We start from the raw sequence: 27809 nt of genomic DNA, 5'->3' as shown, positions 1-27809 counted from the left end.
ATGAGCTTATAAAACTTTTGTTTGTCTGGGAAACTCCTTTTCTTTCCTTCCCTTTTGAATGGTAATCTTGCTGGGTAGAGTATTCTTGGTTGTAGGGTTTTTTTTTCTTTTCAACACTTTGACTCTATCATGCCATCATGCCACTCCCCTCTGGCCTGCAAAGTTTCTACTTAAAAATCAGCTGATAGTCTTATGGGGTTCCTCCTGGTATGTAACTAGTAGCTTCTCTCTTGCTACTTTAAAAATTCTCTCTTTATCTTTAATCTCTGGTATTTTAATTATTGTATCATTGTGTGGAACTCCTTGGGTTCATCTTAATTGGGGTTCTCTGGCTTCCTTAATTTGGATATGTGTTTCTTTTCCCAGGTTAGGGAGTTTCTCAGCAATTATTTCTTCAAATAAATGTGGGTTTTTTTTTTTTTTTTGCCCCTTCCTCTCTTTTCTTCTTCTGGGGCCCCTATAATGTGAATGTTTGTTCACTTGGTGTTATTCAAGAGATCCCATAACTTATCCTCATTTTTGAAAAATTCTTTTTTATTGTTGCTTTCAGTGTGTTTTCCATTATCCTGTCTTCCAGATCACTGACATGTTCTTCTACATCCTCTAATCTACTGTTTATTCCCTCTAGTGTCTTTTTCATTTCAGTTCTTATATTCTTTATCCCCGATTAGTTCTTTTTATATATATATTTTTTCTATCTCTTTGTCAAAGTTCTCACTGAATTCATCCACACTTCTCTCCAGTCTGATGAGCATCTTTATGACCACTACTTTGAACTTATCAGGTAGATTGGTTATCTCCATTTCATTTAGTTCCTCTTCTGAGGTTTTATCTTATTCTTTCATTTGGAGCATATTCCTTTGTCTCCTAATTTTTCTTGGATTTTTGTGTTTGTTTTTATGAATTATGTGGAACACCTACTTCTCCTAAACTTGAAGGAATCATCCTGTGTATGCTTATTGCCTGTGTAGACTCTCTGTACCTGGTGACTTGTGCTGTATGGCTAGAGCTGTGGCTGGTGTGGGCTAGGGACCCAAGGGATTCTGTTTTGGGACTGTCCTTGGTGGGTTGCCTGGCGCTGAAGTGGGCATGGGCCAGGGTGTCCCAGGGTTCTCCATGCAGAGGGCTCCCTGTAAGGACAGCTGAGCTGAAGTGAATGCAAGCCTGGGGTTCTTGGGGGCTCTCCATGCAGAAGACATCCTAGCAGGATAGCTGAATCTTAAGCGGTGACAAGCTGGGGTATTCTCTGGTCTCTCTGCACATTCTCTCATTGGTTCTCTCTGTGAGTTCTGAAGCTGAAGTGGGTGCAGGCTAGGGAGTCCCAGGACACTCTGTGCAGGGGACACTGTGGAAGGTCAGTGGAAACTGACGTGAGTTCAGTGCAGATGAAGAGGTGGTCCAGGGAAGTTCACTCAGGAGATGCCCTGGAAAATCATTTGGGACAAAGGGGGGTTTAGAGTGGGAGGTCCTGGGGTGCTCTACACTGGGGATTCCCTGGTAAGTCATCTGGAAACAGAGTGGTGCTGGCCTGGAGGGTTCTAAAGGGCTTTGCACCTGTGTCATATAGATGAGACAGCTGGAGCACTAATGAGTGTTGGTCAGAGGTGTCTTGGTGTGCACCACACTGGGCCACCTTGGTGGGATAGCAGGCTGGTGTGGGCTAGGGGTCCAGGGCTTACTGAGACAGTAGACTGGTGAAGCTGCCTGGACCCTGCTCCATCTGCACTGTCAAGGTTGTAAGGAAATGTAAACCCTGGTGCTTGCCAACTTCTCTGACCTGGAAAGAGTTCCAGTAGCTCCCCTGCCATTTGGCAAAGTTGTAGGGCTTAACCTTTTATATTTCATATGCTCTTTTAAACTGGCTTTTTTTTTCTGTGCCCCAGGGCAACAAGTCTGCTCATAGTCCCACTGCAGTTTGCAGTGTCTGAGGTGGGAACTCCCTTTGTTATTGTGTCTCCATTTCTCTTGCCATTCTCTGCGTGGTCTATCTTTTCTTGTGCAGAAGCTGTTCAGTCATCCCTCAGATCTTCTCCAGGATTAATTGCTCTATAAAGAGATATAGATCGGTGTGTTCTATGAGGGAGGTGAGTTCAGGGTCTTCCTATGTTGCCACCCTGGACTACTCAGGATTGGTTCTTTCTTTTTTTTGTTCTTTTAAAAACATTTATTTGATACTTCATTCTAAAGGATTTGATGCATTTTATAGCATTCACATATGTGAATCACTTGTGAGGAAAACAGAAATCAAAATTTAAAAAACATTAAGACTGTATAAAGAATAACACTAGGGGCGCCTGGATGGCTCAGTGGGTTAAGCCTCTGCCTTCGGCTCAGGTCATGATCTCAGGGTCCTGGGATCAAGCCCCACATCGGGCTCTCTGCTCAAGTGGGGAGCCTGCTTCCTCCTCTCTCTCTCTGCCTGCCTCTCTGCCTACTTGTGATCTCTCTCTGTCAAAAAAAGAAATAAAATCCTAAAAAAAAAAAGAATAACACTAACGCATAGACTATATATATATATATATATATATATATATTCTCCACATGTATTTTGAATCCATCCAGCCATTTTTCAACTCCACTGCTACCTCTATAGTCCACATCCTTCTTCCCTCTGGCCTAGTTTCTCTCCCACCTCCACTGTTGCTCTCTACTCATCCCTTGCTCAGAAAGTAGCTAGAGTGGCGCACCTTAATGGCTCATTCCGTTAAGCATTCAACTCTTGGTTTTGGCTCAGGTCATGATCTCAAGATCCTGAGATCGAGTCCAACTCAATCCCCATCAGGCTCTGTGCTCAGTGGGGAGTCTGCTGGAGATTCTCTCCCTCTGCCCCTCCCCCCACTTGTGCATGCTCTCTCTCAAATAAATTAAATTTTTAGGGGGGGGAACCAAAAACAGCCAGAGGATACTTTAGAAACATAAGCCTGATCCTCTAAACCACCTTCTCCTGCCTAACAACATCTATAGGTTCTCTCTTGAATTTAGGATAAAAGTCAACGTCCCTCCATATGACCCACTAAGCCTTTTGTGGTTTGGTGCTGACAACTTCTAGCAGCCACTGTTGATTTTGAGCTGCCCATTAACTATTTGTACTTCCTGATTGCAACCTAGTTTTCTTTTAGGGAATCACCTCTTTACCTTTGGATAAAACAGTCTGGTGGAACCCTCAGTCTGGTGGCCTGTCTTTTCCTAGGCATGGGGCAAGCTTTTTTTTTTTTTTTTTGCCAACATATTTTAAGAACAAGGCCAATAGATGATCTGAGAATGAGTCAACTGACAGAGGTAAAAGTTGGTTAAAGTTGATTGATCCAAGAGGCAAGTACCCAGACCTGGCCATACCTACTACAAGACTCTTCTTCCTGGACTTCCTGCTCCTAGAACTTTGGAGATTCCTGAATCCCGCCTATTTTAAATCCTTTCCATCAATTCAGGATTGTTTTCTCTATTTCTGTAAAGAATACCATTAGGATTTTGATAGGGATTTTATTAAATCTATAGATCACTTTGGGTATTATGGGTATTTTAACAGTATTAACTCTTTCAATCCATGAATATGGGATATCTTTCCATTTTTTATTTGCCTGCTTTAATTTGTTTCTTCAGTGTTTATAATTTTTAATATACAAGTTTTTCATCTCTGGTTAAGTTCATTTCTAAAGACTCTATTACTTTTGAATTTATTGTAAACAGGATTTTAAAAAAATACCACACCCAGGGTGGAGCCCCGTGTAGGGCCTGAACTCACGATCCTGAGATCAAAACTTAAGCTGAGATCAGGAGTTGGATGCTTAACTGACTGAACCACCCAGGTGCCCTGAACAGGATTGTTTTCTTAATTTCATTTTCAGATAGTCTGTTGCTGGTGTATAGAAATGCAACCAATTTTTGTATTTTGCTCTTGTGTCCTGAAACTGAATTCATGTATTGTTTCTAACAAAATTTGGAGATGTCTTTAGGGTTTTCTGCATAAAAGATCATGTCATCTGCCACCAGAGATAATCTTTTTTCTTCCTTTCTGGTTTGAATGCCTTCTGTTTCTTTTTCTTATCTAATTGCTCTGGCTAGGACTTCTCAATCCTATGTTGAATTAAAGCATCATTCTTGTCTGGTTCCAGATCTTAGAGGAAAAGCTCTAAGTTTTCCACCATTGAGTATAATGTTAGCTGTGGGCTTTTCATATATGACCTTTAAGGTAAGTTCCTTATTTCTTGAAAGTTTTTAAAATCATGGATGTGGATTGAATGGTGTCAGATGCTTTTTTACATCTATTGGGATGATCATATATTTTCTAACCTTCAATGTTTTCTAACCTTCATTCTGTTAATGTGGTGTATCACAATTTTAAAAATATGCATATGTTGAATTATCCTTGCATCCCAGGAATAAATCCAACTGAGTCATGTGTGCAGCCTGTGTGTGCTGTTGAAGTTGGCTGGCTAATACGTTGCTGATAATTTTTTCACTTATGTTCATTGGGGATACTACCCTGTAGTTTTCTTTCCTTATGGCGTCTTTGTCTGACTTTGGTTTCAGAGTCATACTGCACTCATAAAACAAATCTGTTAGTATTTACTCTATTTTTTGGAAAAGAATGAGGAGGATCAGTGTTCATAACTTACATGTTTGGTAGAATTCACCTGTGAAGCCATCTGGTGTCAGGCTTTTATTTCTGGACTACATTTTAAAAAAATTTCTAGTTAGTTGACATACAGTTCAATATTGGTTTCAGGAGAAGAGTTCATTGGCTCATCATTTATATATAATATCCAGTGCTCATAATAACACATGTCTTCCTTAATACCCATTACCCATCCCTCTCATCTTCCAACCACTTCCCTCCATCAACCCTGTTCTCTATACTTAAGAGTCTCATGATTTGTTTCCCTCTCTCTCTCCTTTCCTCCTCCCAAATGTTCATCCATTTTGTTTCTTAAATTCCACAAAAGAGTGAAATCATATAGCATTTGTCTTTCTCTGATTGACTTATTTTCCTTAGCATAGTACACTTTAACTCCATCCATATCATAGCAAATGGCAAGAATTCATTCTGTTGATGGCCAAGTAGTATTTCTAAATATATATATATATATATATATATATATATATATATACATACATACACATACACACACACATACATACCTATATACCACATTTTCCTTATCTATTCATCAGTTGATGGGCATTTGGGCTCTTTCCCTAGTTCGGTTGTTGTTGATAATGCTGCTATAAACATCAGGGGGCATGTACTCCTTTGAATGTGTATTTTTGTACACTTTGGGTAAATACCTAGTAGTGCAATTGCTGGATCATAGGGTAATTCTATTCTTAGCTTTTTGAGGAACCACCATACTATTCTCTAGAGTGGCTGCAATAGTTTGCATTCCCACTAACAATGTAAGAGAATTCCCCTTTCTTCACATCCTTGCCAACACCTGGTTCTTGTGTTATTAATTTTAGTCATTCTGACAGGTGTGAGTTGATATCTCATTGGGGTTTGGAAAATTGAAAATTTTCATTAGATTTTGATGTAGTGTTCAATGATTCATCAGTTGCATGTAACACCCATGCTCCTCTCACCATGTGGCCTCCTTAATACCCATCATCCCAGGGTATTTGTGCATTTGAAGAAGCAGTAGCGTCTTCCAGTCTTTACAGTCTGCTTAGCAGGAAAAGCCTTTCACCACTCACCTTGGCTGGAGATTCTGGGTAAGCCAGTTAGCAGGGTTGATCAGTGGGTCTGCTCCTTGGGCTCATGGATGTGTGAACCTTTTGCCAGGGTCTGCAGGTAGATCCACTGCCAGCTTCATGAAGAGTGAAAAAGCCTCTCTGAAGTAAAGCAAGGGTGGAATGTGAATAGCGAGAGAAGGACATAGCCTGGATTACAGATGTGCAGGAGCTGAAAGCTACTTGAATGTAGTTACATTTGAAATGGGCCTTACAGGTTGAGGTAAAACTAGCCAGGTTTAAACCAAGCAGGGATATGACTAAATTTCCAATTGAGAGCAGTCCAAATGGCGGCAGAGGGGCCAACCCAGTGGTGTGCTAGTAAATGTTTAACACCTAACATTATAGGAGGGGAGAAAAAAGCCATAGATCTCAAATTTGTGGTGATCATCAATTTCTGTAGTATGAATACTACCACCATTGTCAACAAAAGCCACCAGCATCACGGTGATTGTTTTACAAACTATCTAAAAATTTAACGAAGGGCTTTTGTGTATTTGTACCTGCTAATTCCAGGACAACAATGGGCAGTTTCATGCTTTTCACCCCCACATGGTGTTATGATGGGCACAAATAGTTGTGTTTTTTTTTAACTAGCAAAGGACAATCAGAGAAAAAGAAAAGATTAATTTAAAAAAACAAAGATCCAGCAGGCTCCCATTTGAATATAGGCTTCCTCTTTCTTAATTAAGAATTTTACCAGGTACGAGTTGCTCCTTGACTTCCCATAAATGACCTGACATCACCTCCCTAAATTCTTCCGGAAATACAACTCACATCTCTGCTCACCAAAAGTGAATGGCCAGTGTGAAATAACCCATCAGCATCTCCCAGACGTTTACTCTGATACTGGATATGATTTAGGCCAGTCTCACAGGCATGGCAGCCCTCATCTGGCCCAAGTTTAAGGTATGCTTGGAGCCCATCCTTAGAGTACTGCCTATGACAATGACCTGTGTTCATGAGTTTCTGGTGTTAGTTGCAGGAAGGAGATGCTGTCTTGACTCTTCTCTTCCAAAAGCACAAAGCCAGCATTTTGCTGCTTGAACTAGCTCTGCAATTGAAAAAGACATTCTTGGGATGCCTGGGTGGCTCAGTTGGTTGGACGACTGCCTTCAGCTCAGGTCATGATCCTGGAGTCCCACATCAGGCTCCCAGCTCCATGGGGAGTCTGCTTCGCTCTCTGACCTTCTCCTCGCTCATGCTCTCTCTCACTGTCTCTCTCTCAAATAAATAAATAAAATCTTAAAAAAAAAAAAAGAAAAAGAAAAAGACATTCTTAATCTGGTAGGTCCTCACTTAGATGATCTTACATTTCTCTAAATTCCCTTCCTCATGGAATTTTTCCAATGGACTTCATGGTATTGTTTCACTTGTAAAGGCAGGATGAGAATTAAGTCAATATTATTGGAATAATTAGTAAGTAAGTATTTGAGGTTTGCTGGATATAATTCCATCTACATATTTATAACCTAATGTATGGGTAGAAAGTCTTCATGAAAAGGTGCTATTATTTTTCTCTACCTATTTCTTCTCCCTCTCCATCTCCTCCTCCTCCTCTCCTCCCCTCCTCCTCCCTCCTGTCCTCCTCCTCTCCTCCCTTCCCCCCTCCTCCTTTTCCTCCTCCTCCTCCTCCTTCTTCATGACAGAGAGATCGGGGTTTAGAAATACTTAATAACCTGCAAGGTATACACCTAGCATGCTGCAGGGCCATTAAGCAACTCCAGATTATAACCAACTTGGGTATGAGTTATTCTACATCAAGATGCCACCCTGGTTTCATTCTCAGATTTAATTCTAGGCATCACCTTCATGGAAGCACAATATGCCAGGAATTCCCTCAAAGATACTGAATGAAGAACCAAAATAAAGGCTCTCAGGAAATGTCATTTTTCCTGAGGTAAACAGCTTCTTTGCAAAGGATGGCTGGCCGAGAACCAAACGTAACATCCAGGTCTTTCATGCCCATCTAGCATAAATGGAGCTTTGGACCTTAATCCAAGTAACTCACATTTGATTCCCTTCCTGATCTGAATATCTAACATACACACCCTTTCTGATGCCTGACAGCCCACTCAGATCTTGTGTTTAAAAATTCTTTTATTTTCCCGAGGCTCCTTCAACTCCCTAATTCACCTTTCACATGTCAGTGTTTTTCTGAGGTCTTGATTTCCTCCTAAATATAACAGCAAGTGGTCTAGCTTATCCTCTGTAGGGGGGGGGGCTCCTAATGCTCACATTGTGTGACAACTGAACAGTTTCTTGTGGCGGTTGTTGTTGAAGGTTTTGAGATCCACCATGAAGGAGGAGCTGGAGATAGCACAGGAAAAACCTTCCGTGCCTGACTTGTTCCGCACGCCCATCCTGCGCAGAAGGATCTGTTTATTGTCCTTCGTGAGGTAGGTTTCACACTGTGCATGAAGAATATTAAAATAGTGGAGACATGAATCTATTCCTATCAAAGGATACAACAGGCTGTAGGGACAGATTTGGAGATAAAACGTGAGGAAGCCAAAGATAATTGTGTTTTTTAGTTACAGAAAGACTGACCCAGAACTAATTGTGCAATGAGTTTTGTTTATTAGGTCAACTTACCAATGGAAATGAAAGCTGTGAACTTCAATCACAGTAGAGATTTTAGCTTTAAGTTTCTTCACTTATTAGTTTCCATGTCAATGGAGATAAAATCACAAAGAGTTGGGATGTCTGGCTTGAGCCCCACACTGGGTGTAGAGATCACTTAAATAAACTTTAAAAAAATTCTTCAGTGCACCAATGTATATAGCTTGATGGATATTTGAATATGTAAATGTGCAACCATCACTCAAATTAGGATATAGAAAAAACTCTAAAACCCTTGAGTGCCTCATAAGAATTATGTATTCTTTCTTTTTTTTTTTTTTTAAGATTTTATTTATTTATTTGACAGACAGAGATCACAAGTAGGCATAGAGGCAGGTAGGGAGAGAGAGGAGGAAGCAGGCTTCCCGCTGAGCAGAGAGCCCTATGTGGAGCTTGATCCCAGGACTCTGGGATCATGACCTGAACCGAAGGCAGAGGCTTTAACCCACTGAACCATCCAGGCGCCCCAGTATTCTTTCTTTAAAAAAAAAAAAAGATTTTATTTATTTATTTGAGAGAGAGAGAGAGAATACAAACAGGGTGAGGGGCAGAAGGAGAAGCAGACTCCCTGCTGAGCAGGACTCCTAGATCATGACCTGAGCCAAAGGCAGATGCTTAACTGACTGAACTACCCAGGGGCTTCCCTCATTGTATATTCTTAAGAATACCCTCACCCACCAATTGTTACCAAAAAGTAACCATTATGACCTCCAATTTATGCAATATTTTGTGATAGTTTTAAAATCACCACCACGTAGAATATTCTACAAAACAGACCGTACCTTTGTGCTTGAATACCAACCACTGGCTGCCTGTCTGATGATATTTATGATTGTGGTCTGTAGAACCTAGGGTCTAAACGTAATGACATCTATCTTTCTTCTTTTGTTCCCTGCAGATTTGCAACCTACATGCCCTTTTATGGCCTGATTCTCCACCTCCAGCACATTGGGAACAATGTTTTCCTGTTCCAGGTTCTCTTTGGCATGGTCAGCCTCCCCGCCAATTACATTGCCCTTTTGGCCCTGAATCATATGGGCCGTCGAGTAAGCCAGATGATTTTCGGGTTCTTACTTGGAATCTTCATTCTAACCACCACGTTTCTGCCTGAAGGTGAGAAAAGAGCACAGGTTGGAGAAAAGAAATATCTCAGGGACTTAGGGACTAGACTCACACAAGGAAAGGGAGAATATGGCTCTAATGATTCCCCAAAACTGATCTGAGGATTTAGGACAGATTCTACCATTATGCAGCTGGGAAAGAGTCATAGCTCAGTAAGAGCTGGTGCAGACGTATGGCTATCCTTATCACATTTGAGAAGTATCTGGTACTGTATCTTCCTTAAAGTTTCTCTAGGAGACCAATTAATCACTTGCCCTTTTGGCTTTGACCGATCACACTTGTAATTGTAAATGACAGTATCATGTCCAATATATATTAATTTTATCTCATATGAGCACACAATACCCTCATTTCTGCTGTCTGGTTATTTTCTTATTACTACAGCTTCGGTGACAATTTACTCCCTGATGTCTACCTATATTCACTTGTGTGTCTTGTATTAGGTCACCATCACTGCAATCATGGTTTAGGGAAGACTTTTGATTTCAAGAAAATAAAAGTATCTTGTTTTCAAGCAGAGAAGCAGGCTTTAGGAACAAGGAGTAAAGCAGTTAAAGCCTCTCTTAGAATCTATTTTACTAAATTAAATGATCTTATGTAATGAATAGAGGAACGGTGGTGGTCCCGTGCTTTGCCTAATTCCCAGCATAACTGTGTATGTTACAGGATCCCAGACTGGTAGCTCTACCCTCATCTTGGATGTGTGCACTGATGCATGTTTGCTGCTTGACCACAAGTGTACTCCAATGTTGTAACACTCTCATGATATATCTTTTTAAATTATTGAGTAGAAAATGGACTCTGAGATTTCCTTTCAGAGGTTTCCAAAGTCCAACAATTGTTCCCCTAACACAGGTCTTTATTCTTAAATCTTCAAATATTGCTCTAGATCAAGCTAGTCTCCAGCTTATCCAGAACATGATACAAATGTCTTATTACTCTCTGCCGCAATACTAGCCCCACGTTAATATCATGTGTGCACCCAGGTTTTAAACTCCTCAAGGGCATTGATGAGTTTTACGTTCCTCAGTAATTGTTCATAGGGAGTCCCACTTTATACATGAAAGGCAGAGGAGACACTGGACAAAATAAATGAAAGTGAACTCATGTTCCCCTCTCCATCTTTGGCAAATCTCTGATGTGTAAGGGAGAGGTAATAAAATAACTCCGGTTTTTTATTCTCTGTTTAAGTTGTAACATACAGATAAGTCACATTTCTCAGCTACTAGTCACTCCACGTTCTCTGCCTCTGTGCACTTTTTCTACAATGTATTTAACACATGCAAACATGTCCAATTATCTTTTTCATTTGTTATTTGGTGGATGGTGACTCTTTTAGCTCTGATTTCCTGAGTCTCGCTGGTCTTCCTCTCCAGAAATGCAGACTCTGCGTGTTACTTTGTCAACTTTGGGAGTAGGAGTTTCTTCTGCAGCTCTCATGAGTTCTTCTGCCCATGGAAATGAACTAATCCCTACCATAATCAGGTACAAATCTCATGGAAGCTCTAGCAGGGTCAAAACAGACCTTCCCCAGCTAATTAACATTTATAGTGGAAAGAACACTGGTGAGTTATCAGAAGCATCAATTATAATAGCTTTTTTTAAAAAAGATTATATTTATTTATTTATTTGACAGAGAGAGAGGGAGAGAGAGAGAGAGAGAGGAGAAATACAAGCGGGGGTAGTGGGAGAGGGAGATGGAGAAGCAGGTTTCCTGCTGAGCTGGGAGCCTGATGTAGAATTCGATTCCAGGACCCTGGGATCATGACCTGAGCTCAAGGCAGACACTTAACAACTGAACTACCCAAGCGACCATAATAGTATTAATAGTAACAAAAATTACAACCTAAATTTAAACTAAAATTTATTAAAATTTGACTTTGGCAAGGCACTGTGTTCTTTTTTAACATACCATCCCAAATAATCTACAGAACCACTCAATGGTAGATGGTATGGATAAGAGTATTTTTTAAATGATGAAAGTATGTGCTAATGCACTTATGCACTTGAAAAAAATTGCTAGCAAACATGACAGCATATTTGAAATGTAAGAGTATATCGTCAACCTTCATGTATCTAAACACTATTATGATATCTCCCATAATTTAGACAAAATAATAAATCACAAATTACCTGCGTGGATTTATACCTGTGTTTGTATTGTTTGCACTCCAAGGGCAACAGCGACAGGAATCCTGGGAATTGCTTCTAACTTTGGAGCAGCCATGGCTCCCCTCTTGATGATCCTAACTGTGTATTCTCCCCACCTGCCCTGGATCATGTATGGAGTCTTCCCCATCCTCTCTGGACTTGCTGTTCTCCTCCTTCCTGAAACCAGGAATCGGCCTCTGCCTGACTTCATCCAGGATGTGGAAAAGGAGTGAGTAGACCCCCTGGCTGCCACTTAGGGAAACCGTGTGCTCTAGGTCTGTGACGAGGAAGGCAAGACACCATTCAGGATCACTGTCCCCTGGGAAAGATTTATGAATTAAAAAAAAATCTTTTTGATTTATTCATTAAAGAGAGAAAGAGCACAAGCAGTGGGAGAGGCAGAGGGAGAAGGAGAAGCAGACTCCCTGCCCAGCTGGGAGCCCATCGTAGGGCTTGATCCCAAGATTCCAAGATCATGACCTGAGCTGAAAGCAGACACCCAACCATCTGAGCCACCCAGGTGCTCCTATGAGTTTTATTTTATTTTATTTTTAGTGAGCTATATGCCCAAATGGGACTTGAACTCATGATCCCAAGACCAAGTCACCTGCCCAGCAACTGATCCAGCCAGCTGCCCCTCCCAGGGAAAGATTTAGACCTAGACATATGTCATCTGGTCAGTGCCTTTGGTTTAGCTACAGCTCCATACCTCTTCACACTGACTTTAGACACCCCGTGGCTCCCCAGGTCACACAGACTGGCTCTGCCCAGAGGCCAAAATTAGGTGCCTTAGGGTGACAAACACACCCTGAAGGTATTTCATAGACACACACAGATCCAGACACCAGGATCTCATCCCTCAGACCCCAGCAGCCCCCAGCTGGGGGAGTGCAGTGAGCTCCCCTGAGTGTCTGAGGACTGCCCTGGTCACTGAAGAATCTGAATCTACCTCAGGGAAAGAGTCTTGTTGGGCTGCCTGTGAGATCCAGACCAGCTGCTGGTTTCTGCTGGGAATGCAACTGTTGAGAAAAGTGGGAAAGGAGGAGTAAATATTGGTTGGTTGGTTGGTTGGTTGGTTGGTTGGTTTTACACAGAACAAGAAATTTTATTATCTTGAATGCTGGTGCATTCAAACAAATAACAAGTTTAATTAATCAGAGGGAAACCTCATATACCATGGCAGATTTCTGGGAAGGTTTCAACCCTTTAAAGGTTGAAGGCATAATTGTTCCGTCTTCTTTCAGATGGAGGGCTTCCTTTTTACTTGACATTTTTACTTTAACAGTTGTTATGAAGTTCAACCAAAGTCTTTGACCTGTAAGGTTAAATGGAAAACAGAGTGAAAAAAATTGTTAGTATTAGATTTTGTTTTCTTTGTTCTTTCATATACATGGTACTATCTAACTTTGAAATTTTCATATGGGCATCTTAATTTTTGAGTTTTTAAAAATGGTAAGACCATGAATTTTCTTGCTTTATGGATCGTAGTAGCTTCACAAATGACTAAGATACATGTACAAACAAAATTTCAGATGCTCTCAAAAACATATTTGGAGATATGGCACATGCGAGATATATTTCTTTTTGGGTCCTTATCCTTTTGGGATACTGAAGAAAACCCAACTTAAAATATAGGCATTTTTTTGGTCATGGGGCCCACTAAAAAAGGAAGGAAGGAAAGAAGGAAGAAAGGGGTGCCTGAGTGGCTTAGTTAGTTACATATCTGACTCTCAATCTCAGGTCAGGTCTTGATTTCAGGATCATGAGTTTAGCCCATGGGCTTAAATGGGCTCCATGCACAGCATGGAGCCTACTCAAAAATAAAATAAAATAAATAAAATATAGGCATTTTAATTGATCAAAAATTTTTAAACTTTTAAAATTTTGAAGAATTTTTAAAAAAAATTTTTTTAAGATTATTTATTTATTTATTTGACAGAGAGAGATCACAAGTAGGCAGAGAGGCAGGCAGAGAGAGGAGAGGAGGAAGCAGGCTCCCTGCTGAGCAGAGAGCCCAATGCGGGACTCGATCCCAGGACCCTGAGATCGTGACCTGAGCCGAAGGCAGCGGCTTAACCCACTGAGCCACCCAGGCGCCCAGAATTTTTTAAATTTTTAAAAATTTTTAAAAGTTTAAAAAATTAAAAAATTTTTAAATGATCAAGAATTGGAAAACGGGCGCCTGGGTGGCTCCGTGGGTTAAAGCCTCTGCCTTCAACTCAGGTCATGGTCCCAGGGTCCTGGGATTGTGCTCCACATCGGGCTCTCTGCTCAGCAGGGAGCCTGCTTCCTCCTCTCTATCTGCCTGCCTCGCCGCCTGCTTATGATCTCTGTCTGTCAAATAAATAAATCAAATCTTAAAAAAATAAAATCGGAAAGGATTTTTAAACTTTTGTATATCGCCCTTACCTCTTTCAAATCCCTTTGGCCTCCAGATCCCTTGGCCTCCAAAGGTGAGAGTGGGAGTTGAAACTATGGAAGCTGCCTTCCCAGAATTTACTCAGATCCTTTGGGCAGGGGTCCTGGTTTTAATCAAAATTGATGGATCAAGAATCAGTTTGCTTTAAAGAATGCAGGACCTATATGTTGACTTGATGTCTTCTCATTTTTGTGCTTCTTTGTTGGTTTCATTGTATTTTTACCAGGAGAGAAGGCCTAAGAAAAACAAAGAAGGAAGATACCTTCATGAAAGTGACACAGTTTTAAGGAGTTCCAGTAATGAACTGCTTAATAAAGGAACAAGACAGAGGAAGGAAAGTCAAGATCATCCCCAGATACTGGAAAGATCTGTAAAATAAACAAAACAAAAAGCTATAAAGGAAACATGGATCCCTTTTATAATTGCAGAACTAAGTAACTATGCAATAGCTACAGTTAATCATAATGAGAAGTTTGGGGAAAGCCCTAATACTTGAAAAGGTTTTTTTATTCTTGATGTCTCATAGATATACAATGTTCTATTAGTTTCAGGTACACCACTTAGTGATTTGACAATTCTATACATTCAAAGTCATAATATCTTTTAAAGGAATCATAGTAAAATATGTGCAAAATTATAGACATCCAGCATCTTTCTGGACAGAGAGGTAGAATAGAATTTAAAAACTTAGATTTTGCCCCAGTTAATTGGTAGAGTAATTGCTGGAGTAATTACAATGGAAAACTCCATCTTTGGGGACAACTCCAAAAAGAGTTCCATATGTATCTACAAATCAATAATAGGCAAAATGATTCAGAAAAATGAGGCTCATGGAGGGAGGATGAGGTAGGTTTTGGGGGCAACAGATGCTGGAATGAGACGCAATAGGTCAAAAACACAATAGCAGATGCCTTTACAAATCCAAAGAAGTCCAGAATGATAAGGTAGCATAGTTGACACTTGAAGTTTGATCATTATCAGTGATTTCATTATCAATGATTCATTGATCATTATCATTATCAACAAATCATTATCAATGATTTATGATGATTAAGGGTATCATAAATCACTGACAGAAATAAGTAATTACATAATAATTACCATTATATGATTTTATAAATAAATGCCTGGGGCGCCTGGGTGGCTCAGTTGTTAAGCATCTGCCTTCGGCTCAGGTCATGATCCCAGGGTCCTGGGATCAAGCCCTGCATCAGGCTCCTTGCTCAGCGAGGAACCTGCTTCTCCCTCTCCCTCTCCGTCTGCTTATGTTCCCTCTCTTGCTGTGTCTCTCTCTGTCAAATAAATAAATAAAATTTTAAAAATAAATTAAAAATAAATTAAAAATAAATAAATAAATGCCTAATTTTTAAACTTCATTCCCTAAACCAAAAGAATACTCCATGTGATTAAAAAGATATATAGAACAATTAAACCATGTTATTTAATACAAAACCTGGCTACAAAATCTTGGGGTTACAAAAGTGTTCTGCATAGTAAAGCAAATGCCAGAAATCTAAATGCCTAAATACTCGTTTAAAACCTCTGTTGGTCCAGCCCTAGAGATATAAGAGAAATCTAGAATAATACTCATAAAATTATAAAAAGCTGTAAATCTCTAGTGGTGTACCTTTATGAGATTTTTATTTTCTTTTTTTGTAAGTCTCTGTATTCTAAGTTTAAAAAGGATAATGCACCATTTAAAAATATTATAAGGAATTATCAAAAATAAATTTCAGAGGCACCTGTGTGGCTCAGTCACTTAAGTGTCCGACTTTTGATTTCAGCTCAGGTCATGATCTCAAGGTTGTGAGATTCAGCCCTGGGTCAAGCTCCAAGCTAGGTGTGGAGGCTTCTTAAGATTCTCCTTCTCCTTCTGCTCCCCCCACTAAAAAATTGCAAAAGACAAATTAAAAATTTTCAAAATGGTTCTATATTAATATGTATATCTAATAAATATTCATGAAAAGTACATAATTCAAGATTAAATAGTCAAAAAAGAAAAAGCAGGGGTGCCTGGGTGGTTCAGTGGGTTAAGTCTCTGCCTTCAGCTCAGATCATGATCTCAGGGTACTGGGATCGAGCCCCACATTGGGCTCTCTGCTCAGTGGGGAACCTGCTTTCCCCTCTTTCTCTGCCTGCCTCTCTACCTACTTGTGATCGCTCTCTCTCTGTCAAATAAGTAAATAAAATATTTTTTAAAAAACCCAAAGCATATAATTTTCAAAGAAAAAAGTCTTGCAACCAATGGATCATTGAACACTACATCAAAAACTAATGATGTGTTATACAGTGGCTAGCTGAACATAATTAAAAAAAAAAAGAAAAAGGTCTCATAATAATGCAAACCTGTACAAAACCACTGGAATTTAAAGACGTTCAAGCGAAAATAAAACACTGAAGAACCAAGAGAGACTGTGGACTCTGAGAAACAAACTGAGGGTTTTGGAGGGCAGGGAAGTGGGGTATGGCTGAGCCTGGTGGTGGGTATTAATGAGGGCACGTATTGCATGAAGCACTGGGTGTGGTGCATAAATAGTGAATCTTGGAACACTGAAAAAATAAAATTAAATTTAAAAAAACAACTTTTATTTTCCAAAAGACCAAAGATTTGTAAATAGAAATTTGTTAATTGATGGCAGGATTATAAAATAACACTTACTATGGAACTGCTTAAAACACTGGATAGTGTCATTATATAGAACTCTAAAAATCTTTAATTAATCCAGCAATCATTTGTTTGGCATATAATAGTCATCAAGCAGTATGCTGGGAACCTTGGATACAAAGAGGAAATGAGGGGTGCCTGGGTAGCTCAGTCGGTTAAGCGTCAGACTCTTTTTCAGCTCAAGTGATGATCTTCAGGTCATGAGATCGAACCCAGCATCAGACTCCATGATGGACATGGAGCCTGCTTAAGATTCTCTCCCTCTTCCCCTCCCCTTCTCAAAAAAAAAAAAAAAAGATCATGACATCAAAGATATAAAAGGGGAAGGGTAAAAGGAAGGATACTTGATAAGTGAATGAAGATAAATTGCTATCAGCGGAAAAAGGATTATTTCATGAGATGTTTTCTGTAGACCTCATTGTAACCACCAGGCAAAAATCTAGAGCAGAGACACAAAACATAATAAAGGGGGAGACTGAGAAAATCACCATGGAAAACCACCAATTTACTAAACTAGACAAAAAACAAGAAAGAGAAACATGGGAAAAACAAAGTTAACAGAAAGCGAAAGATGGAATAGCAGTAGTAAATTCTTACATATTAATAATTACCCTAGATGAAATGGCTTGAACTCACAAATCAAAAGGCACAGAGTGGCTGAATGACTTAAAAATTACCTGAATATATACTGCTTGCAAGACAGTGAAAGCATGGAAGAATAAATTCCAAGCAAGTGGAAACGACAAGGCAGGCATAGCCTCACTTACATCAGATAAGATAGACCTCAAGCCAAAAAGGGTAAAAGAAGACCAAAGAAAGGTTATTATATGATATCAAAGAGATCAATACATCAAGAAGATATAGTTATCACAAATATATATGCTTCTAATACCTAAGCATTGAAATATATTAAGCAATTAATAACAGAACTTAAAGGGGGACACCTGGGTGTCTCAGTTGGTTAAGTGGTTGCCTTTGGCTCAGGTCACGATCCCAGCATCCTGGGATGGAGTCCCACATCGGGCTCTTGCTCAGCGGGGAGTCTGCTTCTCCCTCTGCCACTCTCTCTGCCTGTGCACTCATTCACTCTCTCTCTCTCTCTCTCTCTCTCTCTCTCTGACAAATTAAAAAAAAAACCCAGAACTTAAGGGAGAAACAGACAATACAATAACAATAAGAGATTTTAATAACTTACTATCAGCAATGGATAGAACAGCCAGCCAGCCAATCAATAAGAAAATACTGAAATTGAAATGCACTCTACAACAAATGGACTTAGTAGACCAGAGCATTCCACCCAACAGCAGCAGAATACATCCCTTTCATCCAATATTCAAAGATGTGTAGTCTCATATTTTTCTCATTTCTTTAAAATGTTGAATATCTAAATGTATAGATATAAACAAGGCAATTAAAAATTTCATGCTTTAAATCTCTTGAACAAACCAGACCCCAACTTCAGTCCACTGCTGGTACAACACCCATGCTGGTGCCCTTGTAGAAATAAGTTTTAAAACACCCTGGTGGGGGGTGACTCAGGGTGTGGACATGGGCTTCTGGGACTCAGACAACTACCACAGTGATCACAGTTTTGCCATTTAAACACCAGTCCAAGCCTAGACAAATCTACTCAGCATTGGTTCCTTGAATCCTTTCTCTTTGCATATCTAATGCAATAGCTCAAATTCCTTTATTCCTTGAGTAGCCAGTAATCCTGTTTGCCTAACTATTTGCCTAATAATAACATCCACTTTTGATGTCAAAAGTATCCCACTGAGTATGAAAACTTTAGGGTCACTCTACATATTCCTGACTGGAAAGAGGCTACATCTAAGAGTTTGGAGAAAGGAAATCATTGGTAATGCATTCAAGCCTTTTGATGATGATTAAAAATTTTATCATGAACCCTGATCTGAGACACTGACCTTGAGTCATATACAATGTCATCCAGATTATTATCGCCCAAGCCTCCTTTGGGATCATAGAAGCAATAAATGATTGGGTAAAAAGAAGAAAATAATGAGCCGTGCTCACTGTCACAGATTAGAAACTGCTTCCTGGAGACTCTGCATGATACCTTCCTTATTCCTACACAATATTAAAAGGACTCTCAAGACGTCAGTTCTTCCCAACTTGATCTATAGATCCAATGCATCAAAATCAAAATCTATGCAGATTATTTTGTAAATATCAACAATTAATTCTGAAGTTTATATGGAGAGGCAGAAGAGATTCCTCAAAAAATTAAAAATAAAACTACTATACAATGCAAAAATTCTACTTCTGGATATATACCTAAAGGAAACAAGGAACACTGTGTTGAAGAGGCATCAGTACCTGCACGTTTACTACAGCATTATTTACAACAGCCAAAACATGGAAACAACCTAAGTGTCTATCGTCGGATGAATGGATAAAGAAGTAGCATGAAATACCATTCAGCCAGAAAAAAAGAAGGAAACCCCACCATTGGCAACAACATAAATGGATGTTGAGAGCATTGTGCTGAGTGAACTAAGTCAGACAGGGAAAGACAAATACTGTATGATCTCACTTAATGTAGACTCAAAACAAAACAAAAAACACACATAGAAAAAGAAATCACATTTATGGTTACCAGATGTGGGGCAGTGGGAGGGATTGGATGGAGGTGGTCAAATGCAATAATTTCCAGTTGTAAGATAAATAAATACCGGGGATAAATAAATACAACAGGGTGGCTATAGTTAATTCTGCTGTATGATATATTTGAAAATTGCTAAGAAAATAGTCTTCATCACAAGAAATTTTTTTTTCTTTTTGTGTCTCTATGAAGCGACTGCCGTTAACTAAATTTATTGCGGTAATTTCACAATACATGTAATTCAAGTCTCTATGTTATATGTCTTAAACTTACAGAGTGCTGTGTGCCAATTATATCTCAATAAAATTATGAAAAAATATGCATCCATCATCATAGTACCTAAATAAATTAAGCAAATATAACAGATATAAAGGGAGAAATAGACAGCAAAACAATAATAGTAGGGGATTTATTTATTTTTTATTTTTTATTTATTTTTTTAATAATTTTTTTAAGATTTTATTTATTCATTTTGACAGACAGATATCACAAGTAGGCAGAGAGGCAGGCAGAGAGAGAGGAGGAAGCAGGCTCCCCGCTAAGCAGAGAGCCCGATGTGGGGCTCGATCCCAGGACCCTAGGATCAGGACCTGAGCCGAAGGCAGAGGCTTTAACCCACTGAGCCACCAGGCGCCCCAATAGTAGGGGATTTAAATACCCCGTTTTCCTGTACCCCTGGGGATAAAAATATAAGTTTATAAAAAATGAAAAACTTAAAAAAAATAATAAATAAATAAATAAATACCCCGTTTTCAACAATGGATTGATCATCCAAACAGAAAATCAATACAGAAATAATGAATTCAGAGTATACTTTATGCTAAATGGACCTAAGTGTTCTATAGACATGTGGGGAACATCCCATCAACAGCAGCAGAAAATATATTCTTCTCAAGCACATATGGAATGCTCTTCAGCATAGACCATACATTAGGACACAAAACAAGTGTTTCTGCCAGCTCGGCTGCCTCGTTTCCTGCTCACTGTGGTTCTTGGCTGGACTTTCTATCATGACCATCTTTGCAAACAGTGTTATGCTCAGTAAGTCAATACTTTTGGCCTTGGGCACTTTCCAAGCCTTGACTCTGACTTTGACATCCCGCCTTTGCTTGAACTTCAAACCCTGTCTGTTTTATTTCGGTTACAGAATGGACAGTGCCCCTGTTCCAAGCACGGAAGTGACTCTGGTAATCTGTATCAGTAGTTTTGGATGTAAAATCTTACGAGGTCTGGCTTTTGCCATTCAAGGTTGGTGTACTTTCCAGCTGGTGGTTTCTGTGCCATTATTTGTCATCTTTCTGTCTTTAAGGAATAAGCTTTCTCTTAGTCTTAGAGGATCCTGGAATGAAAGATGCATGGAATCAGCGTATGTGGATTCTGTTTGATAAATACTTGAGCATGTTCTTTACTAATCTGTGATTTGAAAAGCTGAACAGACAAGGTTGTCAGGTTGGACACTAAATTAAATTTGAATTTCAGACAAACAACAATTTTCTAAAATAATAATACCTCAAATGTTTCATGGCACATAGATACTCTGAAAATTATTCTTTGCTTGTGTGACATTTCTATTTGTTTGAGGTTCTGTATTCTTGTGTTCTACCTGGATAAAATACAAGATGTCCCATTCAATTCAAATTTCTGGTACACAACAAATAATATTTTAGTATAAGTATGTCCAAAGTAGTGCATAGAAAATAGTTTTACTAAAGTTATTCACTGTTCATTTGAACACAAATTTAACTAGGCACACTGCACTTATTTTCACTAAAACTGACACCTCCCCTGAATAAAAGGGGAGCCAATACAACTCCAAGTCTTTATCCTAAGCAGTGAAGTTGCACTGCATGGAGGGGTCGTTGTCATATTTTTCTAGTTATGGTACAGCAAGAAGTAAATCAAATATTTTCCAGCATAACTGAAAAGGGGTGGGTATTCGATGGAGAGGAAAAACATGTAGCTGCTGGGAAAGAAAACTTCCTTGTACCTTTTTAGATTCTGTGGGTGGCCTGAGAATTAAACTGACATAAGACAGAGTAGTAGGAGAAATACACACAAATTTATCTATATTTTTATAGGTACATGGGAGTCTTCAGAAGAAGAATGGGAAAAACAGGAAAGAAAATTAAGAGAAAAGAGGGGAAAAGGAGAAAAAAGCAAAGGGGAAGGAAAATGAAGCTTCAAAAATCCAATAGCCCTAAAGGCATATATACCTTTTGACTACACACGCACACACACAAGCAGTAAATCATGGCAATGAGATGAAACAAAGAGACTGGGGCTGGGGGTGGTAATTTGTGAGACAGTGAGTAGAAAATATGTGGGGAAATTAAGGGTAAAAGTTATTTTATTATGAGGGTTTTTTTTTTTTTTAAGTTTGTATAAGTCCTTTTTGGCATCAACTCCCAGTCTCTACTGATAGGAATGTTCTCTTCCTGGCAATTCACAGACCTGTACCCCTGGGGATAAAAATACCTTATATGTTTATAAAAAAAATAAAAAATAAATAAAGATAAAAAAAAAAAAAAAAGAATGTTCTCTTCCTGGCACAGAAAAGACATCTTTGTCATGGGAAATTTCATTACCTACTTTCAGGTAGAAAGACAGGTTGGAACTCTTCCTGCATCTGCTGTTTCTCACGTGCCTTCAGCTCAAAATAATCAGTAGGGCAGAACAGCCTATTTGGGGAGGTACCTTCTGAGCATCTCCACATCTCAAGACAAAGAATGCATGAAATATGAGCACATGAGACTTGGCTGCACCTCTGTCTTCTTTGATCAGGTGGATGACAGAGTCTACTCTGTGGCTGATTATCACCAATGAACTTGAGGAGGACTTAAGCTTAGAAAGGCTGCACACGGGAACAGAAAGAATGTTGGCCATGCCCTAGCCATGAGAGTGAGGAGGAAGGGAGCCGGATAGGGACATGGGGAAGACATAATCTGATATCTTTATTAGTTAGTATCCATAACAGGAATGGAAGGTAAGATTACAGGTCTTCCGAGCTCACTTTCCTGGTTCTTAATGGGTTTCAAGATCATTTGGGCCAAGTTAGAAGGGAATATGTTGTTGTTAAAAGTATTAAACTCATATTTTGCTCAATGGAGGCAGGAAGCACTGAGTATTAACAATTGTAAAAAGTGTGTACTGGTCTCACTCTGTCTAAGGAAAAGTAATAAAAACTAATCTATGCCTGTCCAGCGAATCTTATGGCAGCCATTTTTCAGAAGAGTAAAGCAAGTAGAAAAATTAGTGACCGTGTAGAAGACAGCATAAGAAGAGTTTCCTATTCATTCATTCATCCACACGCTTTCATTTATGGGGGATGTAGTGAGCGTCTACCTGTGGCAGGTTTTGTTCTATCTCTGGATATATGTAATATTCCATTATTCATATATACCACATCTTCTTTATCCATTCATCTATCAATGGACACTTGGGCTGCTTCCATATCTAGCCTGTTGTAAATAATGCTTCAATGAGCATAGGAGCACATATATTTTTTCAGATTAGTGCTTTTGCTTTCTTTGGGTAAATACCCAGTAGTGGAATTACTGGATCATACGGTATTTCTATTTGTCATTTTTTGAGGAAACTTCACACTGTCTCCCACAGTAGTTGCACCAATTTACATTCCCACCAAGACTGCATGGGGTTCTGTTTTCTCTACATCCTAGCCAACACTTGTTATTTCTTATCTTTTTGATACCAGCGATTCTGACTGGTGTGAGCTGGTATCTCACTGTGATTTTGATTTGCATTTCCCTGGTGATAAGTGATGTTGAACATCTTGTCATGTGTCTTTTGGCCGTTTGGATGTCTTCTTTGGAGACATATCTGTTCATGTCTTCTACCCATTTTTAATTGGATTATTTGTGGGGCTTTTTTGATGTTGAGTTGTAGGAATCCTATATATATATTTTCCCAACACCATTTATTGAAAAGACTCTCTTTTCCCCACTGTATATTCTTGCCTCATCTATCATAGATTAATTCACCAGACAAGCATAGGTTTATTTCTCGCTCTCTATTTTGTTCTACTGATCTATGTATCTATTTTTGTGCTATACCGTTTTTTTTGTTTGTTTGTTTGTTTTTTGGTTTTTTCACTCAACAAACATTTATTGAGGGCCTACTATGAGAAAAAAGCCAGAAGCAGCCAGGTTAATATATCTTTGTAATATATCTTGAAAAATCTGAGATTGTGATACCTCCAGCTTTGTTCTTCTTTCTCAAGATTGCTTTGGCTATTTAGGATCTTTTGTGGTTCTATATGAGTTTTAGGATTATTTGTCCTAGTTCTGTGAAAAATGGCTGGTATTTTGATAGGGTCTGCATTGAATCTGTAGATTGCTTTGGGTAGTATGGACATTTTAATAATATTAATTCTTCCAATCTGTGAACATGATACATCCTGCCATTTGTGTCATCTTCAATTTCTTTCATCAATATCCTATAGATTTCAAAATATAGGTTTTTCACTTCCTTTATCAAATTTATCCCAAGGTATTTTGTTCCTTTTGGTGCAATTGTAAATGGATTGTTTTTTAAATATCTCTTTCTGCTACTTCATTATTAGGGTACAGAAATGCAACAGATGTTAGCTGTGAATTTTTTTTTTAGATTTTTTATGTATTTATTTGACAGACGGAGATCACAAGAAGGCAGAGAAGCAGGCAGAGAGGAGGAATCAGGCAGAGAAGAGGAAGCAGGCTCCCTGCTGAGCAGAGAGCCCAATGCCGGGCTCGATCCCAGAACCCTGGGATCACGACCTGAGCTGAAGGCAGAGGCTTTAACCCACCGAGCCACCCAGGCGCCCCAGCTGTGAATTTTTTGCTATGACTTTTTGTCATGAATGAATGTTGAATTTTGTCAAATGCTTTTTCTGCATCTACTGAGATGATCACATGGTTTGTATCCTTCACTTTGTTAAAGTGATGTGTCATGCTGATTGATTTGGGGGATATGAAACCATTCTTTCATCTCTTTAGTGACAAAGAGATTGAGGCTTAGAGATGTCCTGTTACTTTCCTCAAGGTATATACCTAGCATGTTGCAGAGCCATCATATAAGGCCAGGTTATAAAATCTGGGTGTAAATCATACTACACCAAGCTCTCTCCTGATCTCATTCTCAGATTGAGAACCGTCTTGTTCATGCAGCACAGCATGCCAAGATTTTTCTGAAAGAGGTAAATCCAAGAACCATAATATAGGCTCTCAGGAAATTATCCTCTTTCCCAAAATAAACATTTTTTTTTTTAACTAAGAGGGGCCAACTAGGAACCAAGCTCAATTGCCAAAACTGTCATTCCCATCAGATAAAAATGAAGCATTGGATCATAACTCTAGTTACTCTTCATTTAGTCCCCATCCAAATCTAAATCTCTAGACTATGCACCCCTTCTGAGACCCTGCAACCCAGTTGAGTCTCACATTAAAATGTCATTGTCGCTACATAATTTCCCTCAGTCCCCCTAGCCCCCCAATTCACATGGTACTTCTACACTTGCCAATGCATCTTTAATGGCTGTATTTTCCAGTATACAGAAAAACAAGCCATCTATCTCGTCCTCCATTATGGACCATACGATGCCTACATTTTGGGGAAACTCAGCGATTTCTTGCTGTTGTTGTTGAAGGTTGTGAGATGCAGGAGGAGCTGGAAGCAGCACAGAAAAAAACCCTTCTGTGTGTGACTCAGTCTGCATGCCCAACCTGCATAAAGGAATCTGTGCTCTGTCCTTTGTGAGGTAGACTTTACACACAGTTCATGAAAAATATTAAAATACTAGGGATATTTTTCTGTTTGTTATTTCAGAGGATACAACATGCTTTAGAGATAAATTTGAAATAAAATCTGAGGAAGCTACAAAGATAATTGCTGTTTGGAAGAGATGAAAAAACCAAAGCAAAACAAATTGTGTCATGAGGAGTTTTATCACATGGCCCCACAAGGCTCATCACTGGAGATGATGCTGACATCTTCAATCATGGACAGGCTTCGCTTTAAGTTCCTTTACTTGTTTGTTTTCTATTTCAACTGAGGTAAAAGTATAAACAGTAAAGTGCAGCTCAATCAATATTTCTATGTGTGAATATATAACCACCACCCAGATAAAGATATAGGGGAAAACTCTCAAACTCTAGAAGGTCCCATTATGTGTCTTCCACCCCCCAATAAACTTAACAATGATTATAACCTCCATGATCATATCATTATTTAGGATAACTTTTAAATCATTACCTTGCAAAGAAACTGTGTTTAAAACGTACCCAGAGATTAGCTTTAATCAGGTGTTGCAAGACATGCACACTTGGAGATAATTATCATGAAGGAGGTTTATACTCACAGATCCTTAGAAAGAGAAGGCATGGCATGCCGGAGAGGGCTATGTGGAGAGCACCAGGGTCAGTCTGGAGGCAGAGAGAAGAAAGCATAGCCCAGCACCTTTTTTTTTTTTTTTTTTGCAGTTTTGGTGGGAACAGGAGAGGGTAGGTCCCCCAGTAAGGTCAGTATAGGCTCTGGGCTATAGCAGTGACCCCTAGTTGTCCAGAACCTGGCCCTGGGGTGGTTTAGGCAAGGGTTCAGGAATGTTCGTGTGGTATGTAAGCTTGATAAAGGAAATGGTTGGGGTTGGAACTCTGGGTTGGTGGTTTGTGTGTCAAAGGTGCACTTACGGGGGAGTTTTATGCTCTATGACTTAGCTAACCCTGGGAGAGGCAATCTCTCCAAGGTCAAGAGCCTAAATGTCAGAGTTTCAAAAATATGGAAAATAGGAAAAGATAGTCAACATAAATATTCTACAAATCAAATCGTACCTTTATATTTTAACACCAACCTCGGCTTCCTGGCTCGAATCATCATGTTTAGGACAGAGAATCTAACCCTTACGGCCTTAGTCTTTCCTCTTTTGTTCACCACAGCCTCACAGTTGCTTATGGCCTGACTCTCCACCTCCAGCCCACGGGGGAAATGATTTTCTGGGCCCAGATTCTCCTTGGCTTCGTCAACCTTCCAGGCAACTGGGCTGGATTTTTGGCAATGAGTCCCCCGGGCTGAGTGAGCCAGATGACTTTTAAGTTCCTGCTGGGAATCTCTCCGTTTTAGCCATCACATTTGTGCCTCCAGGTGAGAAAAAAGCACAGGGTGGAAAATAGCTTCTCCGTGTTCTTCCAGGATTGTGTGGATCACTGGTCTGACCTTCTGGTCTGAAGCCAGAAGGAAAGGGAAGATGGTGTTCCAAGGATTTCCTGGAACCCTTCTTGGGGTGAGCACAGTTTCTGCCATTACATTGCTGGGAAGGGAACCACAGGTGAGCAAAGGTCAGCTCAGATATATGATTGCCTTCATCACATCCTGGAAGTATCCGGAAACTGGTGCCACCCCTTGCTAGCAGGTTCTCTAGGACAGAAATTGATCACTTGTGTTTTGGCTGGTAACTCTCTATAGTAAACGTGGAAGATATGGGTCTTGTCATCGTATCCCACGTGAGAACACAATACCCTCACTTCCTCTGTCTGGGCTCTTTTTTTTATTACTACAGCTTTGGAAAACATCTACCCTCTGGTAAGTCCGTAGCCATTCACGTCGCCTTAACTGCAACTCTGGTTTAGGGATGTCATCCTGACAGCAAGAAAATAAAAATTCCTTGTCTTCCAGGAGAGGAGTGCACGGTAGGAACAAGGCATCGAGTCGTTAAGAAGATCCCTTAGGTCTCTTACTAAGTGGAATGATTATATGTAATAAGTGGGGCAACCAGGGTGGTCCCCAGGCTCCACCTAACTCCCAGGACAGTTGTGCATTTCATAGGATCCCTGATCGGTGGTTCCACGTCTCCTCCTGAATGTCAGCAATGATGCAAGCTTGCTGTCTTACAACACAGCCCACTCCAATGTTGCAACACTCTCTTTTATATTTAGAGATTGAGAGACAGAGCTGAGGGGAGAGACAGAGGGAGAGGGAGAATCTTAAGCAGCCTCCACACCCAGTGCAGAGCCCATCATGGGACTCAGTCTTAAGAGCCTAGATCATGCATGCCTGGGTGGCTCAGTGGCTTAAGCCTCTGCTTTCGGCTCAGGTCATGATCTCCAGGTCCTGGGATCCAGTCCCGCATCAGACTCTCTGCTCAGCAGGGAGCCTGCTTCACCCTCTCTCTCTCTCTGCCTGCTGTTCTGCCTACTTGTGATCTCTCTCCCTCTCTCTGTCAAAATAAATAAGTAAAATATTTTAAAAAGAGAGAGAGAGAGAGAGGTAGAGAGAGCCTGTAGATCATAACCTGAGCCGAAATCAAGAGTCAGACACTCAACCGTCTGAGCTACCCAGGCTCCCAGGAGTTGCTATTTTATTATTCTCTCTTCTGCAGTGCTAGTCCCATGCCAACACTGCATAAGCTCCTAGGTTCATATGGACTCCTACAGTCTACAGGAAGGGCAAAGGAGACCCTGGACAGAATAATGAAAGCAGCTCCTGTCGGACTCAGC

At 39.8% G+C, this 27809-nt stretch overlaps 1 protein-coding gene and 1 long non-coding RNA gene across 3 annotated transcripts in view; one reads left to right on the top strand and one right to left on the bottom strand.

The window, feature by feature from the left end:
* Positions 1-15796, top strand: part of LOC132019773 (organic anion transporter 7-like) — a 34246-nt gene extending 18450 nt beyond the window's left edge. For both annotated transcript variants that reach the window (XM_059403364.1, XM_059403354.1), the window contains 5 exons: positions 8008-8123; positions 9245-9459; positions 10845-10953; positions 11645-11848; positions 14265-15796. In XM_059403364.1, the coding sequence (XP_059259347.1) occupies positions 8008-8123; positions 9245-9459; positions 10845-10953; positions 11645-11848; positions 14265-14325 (705 nt within the window). In that variant the 3' untranslated portion in view covers positions 14326-15796. The remainder of the gene's footprint in view (positions 1-8007; positions 8124-9244; positions 9460-10844; positions 10954-11644; positions 11849-14264) is intronic.
* On the bottom strand, positions 12739-26272 carry LOC132019784 (uncharacterized). Its single transcript, XR_009404849.1, has 4 exons — positions 26148-26272; positions 25679-25742; positions 14029-14274; positions 12739-12934 (listed from the first exon to the last, which is right to left on the bottom strand). It is a non-coding gene; the product is annotated as an uncharacterized LOC132019784 (long non-coding RNA).
* Between the last annotated feature and the right edge of the window lie 1537 nt (positions 26273-27809).

The sequence above is a fragment of the Mustela nigripes genome, chromosome 1, assembly GCF_022355385.1.
Source record: "Mustela nigripes isolate SB6536 chromosome 1, MUSNIG.SB6536, whole genome shotgun sequence".
NCBI lineage: Eukaryota > Metazoa > Chordata > Mammalia > Carnivora > Mustelidae > Mustela > Mustela nigripes.
This window is presented reverse-complemented; position numbering and strand designations above follow the sequence as displayed.